The following is a 9,999-nucleotide window of genomic DNA, read 5'->3' as shown; positions in this document are numbered from 1 at the left end:
AATTCTGTCAATCGAGGGAACAGGAGATGGGACAGACATTTCAAGCTTATTTTTAGCAATTTTATGGGTTTTTGCTAGGTAAAAAAATTGAGGTCTGGGACGAGCAGAACGGTATCAAATCAAAGCACTGAGGACTAGCATTCAGGACTGAGATTTCTGGGATAGCTTGTGTCTCTCGTGTGAGGAATCCCTTGTGATTGGTCGATGGTTGTCATGGGACGTCGTCAAGGAATAACTCGAGTTACCCAAACCCATTTTTACATCAAAAGTTTTCTTATAGTGACATCGTCGAAAACCCCAGCTCGTCCATGAAACGAGGAGTGCATTTTAAGGTATTTTAAAGCAGTATAATTTCTCCGTTCAACGCATAATCATAAGAAATGAGAGCGTAAACGAAGTGAACAGATTGCATGTGGGATTTAAATAATTACATTACTATTTTTTTATCTTCTCCCGTATATAGGTTTCTTGATTCTGAAGGGTAGGTTGCGAGAGACATCATAACTTTGGGAACTCAAAAAAAGGTCTTGCATGACACAATTGAAACTACTCAACGGGACAGAATCAGATAATAATTTATGCCATTCAATCAGTTTTTTTACCACGTCATATTTTCACTGAAAATTGTACTCAAACAGACGTTGTTTAACGGGGCTCGTTAAACACGTCCACGCGGGTTTTAATGTATTTTTATCAAAATACCTGTCAATCCTATATAAACTGGAAATAGAAAATGATTCTAACGAGAAATTCCGTTTTCTTGAGGTATAGCCTGTGACACGCGTTTACTCTCGGACTTGCGCCGTTAATTAGTCAGGCATCACTAACAAAATTAATCGATAATCATGAGTCGGCCTCAAAATCAAGACATAAGATTGACAGCAGTGACACGAATTTAGGTTAACGAACAAAATTAATACCACTATTTATAGAACACAAGAGCAATTCATAAATTGTCTTGGCCATTAAGCTCTCGTATTGAAATCCACAATACAAGTTTCAAATTTACACCTGCGAGCTATGGTAAACGGCACATGCATATCACAAGACGTTTTGACTAAAATACAATGTTATCAAGATACTCAGCTACGTTATAACTGCATAAAAATATAAAATAACGCTGTCCACATTTAAATTTAATTGCTAGGAAATGCGTTCTCTAAGCAGGGATTGTTTTCTTACGACCGTATCGTATCACTAGTAAGACACATTAAATGAAAAATTAAGCGATTAATAACGAATTGGGATCAAAAATGACAAAGCAGACTTAAAAGTAATTTCCTTGCAATAAACTACAAATCCCAACGCAATTCGAAACGCCATTAACTTCCTCCGCACTTAGAAAGCTCTCCCTCATTAGATTATATATTTAAGGCTGTATGCTTGAAAGAGAAAGTACAACGGGAATTTTTTTCGGCAGATTCGATCATTTGAGGTATTAAAACGCCAACTGACACAACAAGTCAATCACGAAGAACCAAGGTAGGTTGAAAGAATTGATTAAAGCCATAATGTCAGCTGATTGTGTGTTGAGGGAATTTTTCCAGAAGTCCAAATGTTGCTTTGCCAACGTTCACTTGTCTAGTAGAGAAAGAAAGGTGTCCGGCATATGTGAAGTGAGATTATTTAAGTTATCAAACAGTCAAGTATTAAATTTTGCAGATCTCGCCAATCTCAGCGAGTAGAAAATTTCTCTTGGCTATGTGAGTAACCTAGCTAAGGCCTGATCAAGACCATCTTATAAGGACTATAAGTTGTGACGACGGGAAGGCCCGTAGCTAGTAACTGAGGCAAACCGAGGCACTTGCCTCAGTCATTTCTATTCGTTTTTGTTGCTATGTAGGCATCCAAAAACACACTAAATACCTACCAAGAGAATTTAAACATGGGCATTGCCTCAGTCATAATTTTTTATGGACATTGCCTCAGTCATTATTTTTTTCTGGCCATTGCCTTTTCAGACGCATTTCCTGAGAGTTATTGACTAGCTCTGTCAAAGTATCATGACTTCTTTTTTTAATTCTTTGCTTGATTTTCGCGTACTTCCCGAACTTAGTGCTTTTAGATCGTACTTTTTTGTTCTCTTACAAAGCACGTGCTAGGTTTGCGGGGAAACAAAAAGATATAATCAAATAGCGGCGTTGATCCCAATAAACACGAGGCGTGATTTATGACTGGGAACCTTCAGTTCCTGCTTCCTGACGCAAACAAGTCAATCAAAGCGAGAGACAAATACTATGTTATGACTCTTACTAATTGTGCGATTAATCTGCGCTTCACACTTGCAATCAAATTAGTCACATAATCCCCCGTTTACTCTTTAAGTATTTATTTCCTTTGTGATTGTTCATTTCCAACGAAACTGAATCGTCCAACAGAGAAGCGTGCATTACAACTTCGTACGTAGACCAGCTGGTAGAGGGAATTTGGTCATGAATTATGTTATAAATTATCATTTGTTTATCTCTCATCTAAAACGGCTTATTTGTAATTTTACTGCCAACGTCCCACGACATTTGCCATGACCCACGATCCTCACCCACGTTCTCATGTCTTTTGACGACATTATTATTATTTGGGAGCTTAAGCAAACCACGACGACGGCAACGAGAACGTCACCAAACAAAAGGTTTATTGAGCAAAACAATAACTGCACGTGCCGGCGTTAAAAATCTTTGTACATTTCTTAGCCGTCCTCTGCAAGACAACAACATGAAATGACCAAGTTCTACGTAGCCTGGGGAACGGGAACGACGACAGCTAATTTTTCGTATTTCCGTGCGGAACTGAACGCTGTGATTATATATTTAGCCTCAGCAAGTTCTTAGAGCCATTGGCGTACTGAACAGATCTAGACAATGAGAAATTCGAAGGTAAAATATAACTTCATTTTTCACTAGGCGTCGTCCTCGGTGACGCCGTCGTCGTCGTTGCTTAAGCTTCCCATTTTTATGCCAAGTATAAATGAATTAATGCAGCTTGTGACGTAATCACCTGGCGCGGTTTGCGCGCTCTATCGAAAGAGAAACAAAAAGATCTGTTTCGCCGAAAGAGCAAGGTTACCAAATTATTTAAAGTCATATCTAACTTCTACCTTAGGGGCCTGCATCCAGATAAGATTAAATATCAGAGAAAAGGGTGGACGAGACTTGCTGCAATGAAAATGAAGGTAAGCGGGAGAGATAAAAAAATCGTGTTTTGGTCGACAACCTAAAAACTTTAAACTTTTTAAACTTACTTTTCTGCTTTGTGGTCTGAATGGGGATTTGCTGTTAGTTCAGATTTAAATCATTCAAGCTGGTTTATTTTCGTCCACGGAGTTACAAAAGTCTCTGACTAATATGTTCGAGCAAACTCACGCGACCAATATTTTCTTCCAATTTAGATTATTTCAGTGGTCAGCGTTCTCCTCTTGGCAGCATGCGCAGTATCGGGTAACCCGCTCAGTCAACCCAAGGTTTGTATAAATGCTAAAAGTTATTCAGTTCTTAAATTAGCTAATATCAGCATTGTCAAAAATACAAAAAAGATTGAAGAGACGAAGGAAAAACTGAGAATAAAAACAAGACGAAGGACTTTTCTGAAAGTTCATAGGGTCGTTTAACACGCCCTTGGTTTACGCCAATTCTTCTAATAAATATAAGCTTCTCAGAGGCAAAGATTTAACCTGAAAATAGTCACTGCCTCCCAGAACAATTTGATGTTGAAATGGGGACTAATTTTGCAGCTAGAAGTATTTCACTCATTTGTCCAATTTCGTTTTCGTTCTTTATTCAATCCAGGAATCAAGGGACTCAGATGACTTTGTTCACCAGAAAAGGGCAGGTGAGTATCGCTTTGTAACTTTGGATTGTCCGTTTTACACCAGCTTGGCCTCTGAAACCTTGTTGGGCACAACGCTACAACTACGTATTCTCGGTGAAACATGCTCATCGAGCGGCGATGCTAGGAAACTTAATATTTTTTGTACGTGTTTAGTCTGTAAATTACGATGTCAACTGTGTTTGTTTTCGAGAAGTACAACGTTTTGTAATTGATACTAATCGCTTTTCGTTGGCCACTGTTTGATTGTTAAAATGATATATCCCTAGATATGCAAGCTTAACTAGCTGTTTTCAGCGCAAATTTGGTGTGTTGTTTGTGTGTGTTCGTGTGTGAGCCTGAATAAATGAAGTGAAAATTGTTTTATTGTAATCCCTCTAGGTGCTTTTGGGGAAAACAATGACGAATATGTTTAAATAAAAAAAAATCGCTGCAAAAAGTCGGCGCTGAGGGGACTTGCGATAGACTAGCCAATCCGAGCTGCTTCAACCTTTTTAGAGCCTCTGCGTTTTCAATGATGATGCAAGCTTACAGCATGGACTTATTTAGTTTATTAATTTTTATTTTTTCATTTTTTCATTGTATCCTGAAAATATCAAATCTGCGTGTTCGCAGACCCGCGAGTCAATATTGTGATTTTATTAGTACATGTTCCATTTCCTTTGTCGCTTCAATCTAATGCTTTTATTTTCTCTTGTCTTTAATTTTTAGTCCTTGAGAATTATAAAAGTATGGGTTGTTACAGTTTTAAGAAACTGAAGATACTGGGAATCTTTGGTAAATCCGCTTACAAGAAGGTTAAAGCCTCGTCAGGAACAGGCCTCGATAAGTGCATTCAAATGGCACGTGAAAACGATTACGAAATCATTGGAATCCAGAAGATAGGACGAAACATTTTTTGCCGAAAGGGGAACGAAACGCAATGGAAGCCGAACGCCGCTATTCCAACACTGAATCCAAAGAGATGCAAAGCAAATGTGGGGTCAAGAAAGTCCATCTTCGTTTACCGGCAAAGTTTAGGTATAATATATTCATGACTGACAATATGATATACTTGTATGCATGCACAGTGTCCTCGTGCATGGTTAGTGTGCTCAACTCCGGATCGAGCGGTCCGAGTTCGAGCCCTGGATGTTCTTGGGCAAAGCACTTTACTCTCACAGTGCCCCTCTCCACCCAGGTGTACAAATGGGTACCGGCATATTTAGTGCTGGGGGTAACCTCTGCGGTGGACAAGCTTCCCATATAGGGGTAGTAGAAATACTCCTAATCACTTCAAGCAACAAAAAGCGGTAAGCTCCGGTCTGGCGCATATACTGACTTTACCTTTTACCTAATGCGCGCGTAAACTAAAATGTTAATGTTTATTTCATTACCAGCCACGTGCAACGTCAGCGACAAGTCATACAACCATGGAGATACTATCATTCTTCATAACATTACTTACCCTATTGATCAAGCCTTGTGTACGAGCTGCCTGTGTTCTGCGGGAGATATTACTGACTGTAATTCTTACTATTGCGACATCGGCCTGGGAGGTCCACCGATAGAAGTTTGCGACAACTGGGTAACCGGTGAAGAAGGAGTATGCTGCCCTCGCTGCGGTAAGAACAACAAAAACTTGCCTGGAATAAGTTTAAAAGAGTGTTTCTACAGGTGACCCACGGTACGAGACATGCTTGTCCGCTCTGAAGATGGACGCCCATTTTCAGACGGTAGGGTGGCAGATGGGAAGGAAATTTTCCCAGGGACATCGACCGCAGGAATCCAACACAGGGAAAAGATGGCTGCTGTAAATTTTCTTACAATGCCTTGTAAGCCTGACACAGGCAATATTTTAGGCATATAGAAATTCCCATTTTGAGAAAAACTTGCCTCCGCATTAACAACATTGTGTATGTTAGATTTGAAGCTTTAGAACTTTTCTATGCGTTTTTGCTAACGTTGTTGGGTTTTATGCACTAAGAGTTATGGGTACTTGTACAAGTAGCCATCTTTTTCTGTACGGTAAATGACTGCCAGCTGAGCCTGCGGCTCTCTCCAGTGGAGTTGTTAAGCAACACAATGATGATGATGATGATGATGATGACGATGATGATGATGATGATGATGATGATTTTTATTATTATCGTTATTATCATGATTTTAGCGTGTTCGAACAATGGCGACACCTGGGTTAAGCATTTAAGTTCCGGTGACTGCTATGAGTGTTCATGTGAAGGTTCCACTGTACGCTGTTCTTCTGCGATCTTCTGTGCAAGTGGCTGCCCTGGGATTACTGTTCCAGTTCCTGGAAAATGCTGTCCTAAATGCGTGGCAAGTGAGTATCAGAATACGACAATATTGCAAATAGGCCTGAGGCTAACTTGTGAATCAAGCAAATAACCTTTGTCCTCCTTGCAAATCTTCATTAGAAAATCCAAAACCAAAAGCTTTCGCCAATTAAACTGGATTATAGATTTGAAATACGATGTTGAAAACCCTCGAATTTTTTTCTCTCCATAGACTGAGAGTTAAGTTAAGAGGTGAAAGTAGTCAAGTTAAGCGATGAAAGTAGAGAAATTCAATTTGCAAATGATGTTGTTCATAGTTAAAAAGGGTAAAGTCTGCATGCGAGCCAGGTGGCCCATCAGGCCGGAGCTTATCCCAGTTTCTGTAGCATGAAGCGACTAGGAGTATTTCTACTCCCCCCTGGATGGGAGGCTAGTCCATCGCAGGGTTACCCCCAGCATAAAGTTCGCCGGTACCCATTTATACACCTGGGTGGAGAGAGGCACTGTGAGAGTAAGGTGTCTTGCCCAAGAACACAACACAATGTCCCCGGCCAGGGCTCGAACCCGGACCGCTCTATCTGGAGACGAGCGCACTAACCATGAGGCCACCGCGCCTCCCTGTTCATAGTTAACTTAGTCCGATTAGAACCAAGATCTTGAGTGTCGCTGATATAATCTGATATAATGATAAGGCGCACGAAGTCGTAGTGATAATGAGACAGATTAATATTATCTCAATGAATTTGTTAAAATATTATCACCTTGCCTTGAACTCTACACAGCAACCCCAAACCCGACCATAGGACCCGTATTCACGATCCTGTTGACCACGACAAGAGCACCTCCATCCTTTCCTTTCCCTTTCCCATTCAAGAAGGACATGATATCACTTGATGACGGTGTGGAGCAAGACGACAAGGAGCAGTAAAAACCAAGTGACAAGAGAACAGAGAAGGTTAGCGAGAGAGGCGACCACACTGTAAAGAGAACTACTATTTATTTTGCATGTGTGACGGTAACGTGTTTTTTAAGGCCATAGTACTCCAAAAAAGGAGGCTATTAAGTGTTTAAGCAAGCAACCGGAACGATGATCCTGCCGGTGTACGTTGGATCAATAGTGATCTAATCGGCTTCACATATAAAATGAAGAATATAAAAGCAGAAACCGACACAACGTAGGATGATTTTTTTGAAGGTGTACTATATTTCGGCTGGCCAAACCAGCCTTCTTCAGGTGCAATGAGAATTTTACATTGGGACGTGTTTTTATGTAGTATATTTTAGTAATACCGGAAATACGTAAAACTAATTGACAGTGTCATATGCTTATCTTAAATTTACACCGTCAATCAGTTTTACGTATTATTGATAGTGCAACACTTCAAACTGAACTGTTTAGTAACGTAAATACAGTTTGCTTCATGCTCTCTCTTATGTTTTGTCTCAGCTTATCATAATCGATCAGAAGAATTTCAAGATGCACATTTATTTGAAGAAAGGAAAAGGTGAAAGCTTCGCAACGTCGCCAGCGTTGGAAAAGCGGATAATTTGTTGACTGCGTTCACGATTTCAAGGCTCAGTGTCATCTTGTTTGTTGACTTTAAATGGCTGCAATAAATGGAGGTTTCACTGCCTTTCTTTTGTTTCGTGTTGTCATTTTGTGAAGAAAAACTTGTGTTCTGACTCAGTATTTAGGAGGAATGAAGAATAATGATGGGAATAAACTTCAACAACCGCCATTAACAGAAAACATCCCTGGAGTACTAGGGCATGGAAGGATTTTGCATATCTCGGAGATCTTGATCTCCAGCCTGATAACCATTTTCCCATTTTTGGCATCATTGTGTGCCTATGGAGTGAAAAATAATCGCTGTTTATTTGAAAGGCTTTTCAAAATAAAGAAGAATGGCGTTTTCCTTTCTGGAATATCTTATTCCGTTTAAAAGAGATTACCGTTTTTCTATACTGATACAAATTCTGATACGTTTTTGTATTCTATAAATGAGGAAAGTCATGACGTCATGAGTAGTAAAACACTGAATCAAGAATATCTCTAGAAATATTGGAGCGTTGTCTTTCAAACTTGGCGGCCAGAAATGTAAATCACAAAAGAAACAAAATGATACCCGTTGTGCCGATGCCATGTCTTCTCGTTTGAATTTATTGTAATGCAGCTAACCGTTTTATATACTTCTGATGATGTATGTAGAAGCATACGAAACGTTACGTTCTCGAATCAAGGTTTTTACAACATGCTGTTCACATTGTTTTGTTATGTTTGTGACGGCAGTTTGTTTTTTATTTTTACTCAAGCTGAAATGGCCGAAGAATAAGAGATTCTCTCTCCAGTTGTGATCAAAAGCTGTACCAGAGAGTTCCCTTGACCTCCTACTTGCTTAGTGCTGATTAATTTGAAACGCAATAAAGACAGGTTTTCACGGACGTTACAGTCAAAGTAAAACGTTCGGTTTTAAGATAATGGACAACAGCTACTGAATATGGTTTAAATTTCTCAAACATCATTTTATTAATGACAAAATACTATAAGTAATTTTGCAAAAACAGACAATTCGTCTATGACTGCCACGCTTAATAAAGTCAATGCTGGAAACTGTTGCCAACCACCTAATTTAAAAATTCCATTTAATACGATAAAGATTCTATTCTATTCTAATTCATAGAGCTGGTCTAAAATTTAAGAGAAATAATAACAATGGTAAACTCATCTTTCGGCTTGGTTTACAATTTTCTTTTGTAACTTCATGTGATACCAACTGGATAGTATATACTGATAGATCTTTTTTATACTAGTGCTCCATACGAGCAGAAAAGATATTAAGATAAGCTGTTAAAGACGGGCGAAAAAATGATTCAAGGAATAATAAAAAAATGTCTGAATATGAATGTTATGATGATTCAGTTATTTGACATGAAAGTAGGGACTTTTGCTCTGCTGGAGAATTAAGCACCACAGTAAGGTGCCCTGTACTAACCGAGATCTTGATATCAAGCGGTTCATCACCAAGTCACTATTTTAATTTGTGGTCTTGACTCACGCAGTTACAGGTAGAAATCAAATTAGATTTTACTGAAAGGCTAATTGTCGCACGAGTTGGAGCCAAGCATGAACAACTCAACCTCACTTACATAAGCTTGCATACTAGAGGAAATTCTATAAACATTACGCTTCCCAACTTTACAAAATTAACTCCAAGGGCTTTGTTCTAACAGCAGGTTTCAAACACCATTAATTATGTGATTGGCCTTAACATCACAAAGATGGAGATTCCTCCTAGTGAAAGAAAAATCTACGTTTTATTGATAAATCTCCTGTAACAATCAATCCCCGAGTATAGAGTAAGGCAACCACATTGCAGTTCACGAACTTCCTCAAGAGCCCAAACTTTAGTAATTTAAATTTGGCGATTTGCAATAACAGCGAAGAGTAAAATGAATAATTTAAAACGATAGCCTTATACGCGAACGTCACTCCGTTCACCCGAAATGAAAACGAACACTGTAGTTAACGTTATTATTGGTCAGTTCAGAAAAAAATTCGGCGTTGTCTAGCCTCAGTGTGTAATTTATTACGGATGTTATACGAAAACAATGCGAAAAATGTCGATATAAGTCGAAGCCATCAGATAAGTTAATTCGCTAAAATTTGGACTGCGTTTGATGTGAGGCTCAAAAGGGGCGGGAATTAAACAGCATGTTTTAATCTAAAAGCAAGATGGTAGTCGTGAAGAATATAACCAGGGCACACGCATTTTAAATGGCAAAACACTTGTCGACGGTTAACAGTAACGTCAGCGGAAGGAGAGATCGCCACGTTTTCGTTTTAATTAACTTTAAGCTGCTAAATTCCAAGCTTAAAAGAAATTATTGACCGGGCAATAAAATT

The 9,999-nt window shown here is 39.0% G+C and overlaps 1 protein-coding gene across 2 annotated transcripts; it reads left to right on the top strand.

Annotated features, from left to right (window-relative positions):
• The first annotated feature begins 254 nt into the window (after positions 1–254).
• On the top strand, positions 255–7,729 carry LOC110049980 (uncharacterized). Of its 2 annotated transcripts, XM_089285497.1 has the most exons (10): positions 255–332; positions 1,421–1,482; positions 3,100–3,169; positions 3,386–3,457; positions 3,783–3,825; positions 4,534–4,842; positions 5,202–5,426; positions 5,972–6,142; positions 6,878–7,050; positions 7,543–7,729. In XM_089285497.1, exons 1-9 carry the CDS (start codon positions 309–311, stop codon positions 7,021–7,023), a joined length of 1,122 nt encoding a protein of 373 aa, XP_089141623.1. In that variant the 5' UTR covers positions 255–308; the 3' UTR covers positions 7,024–7,050; positions 7,543–7,729. The 2 variants fall into 2 exon arrangements, with proteins under 2 accessions (XP_089141623.1, XP_089141622.1); XM_089285496.1 differs by lacking the exons at positions 255–332; positions 1,421–1,482 and adding an exon at positions 2,662–2,873.
• The last annotated feature ends 2,270 nt before the right edge of the window (positions 7,730–9,999 follow it).

This window comes from Orbicella faveolata, unplaced genomic scaffold (genome assembly GCF_042242905.1).
Source record: "Orbicella faveolata isolate gen_17 unplaced genomic scaffold, um_ofav_v1 contig_13, whole genome shotgun sequence".
Taxonomy (NCBI): domain Eukaryota; kingdom Metazoa; phylum Cnidaria; class Anthozoa; order Scleractinia; family Merulinidae; genus Orbicella; species Orbicella faveolata.
The sequence above is the reverse complement of the archived record's forward strand: the minus strand, read 5'-3'. Positions and strand labels throughout refer to the sequence as shown.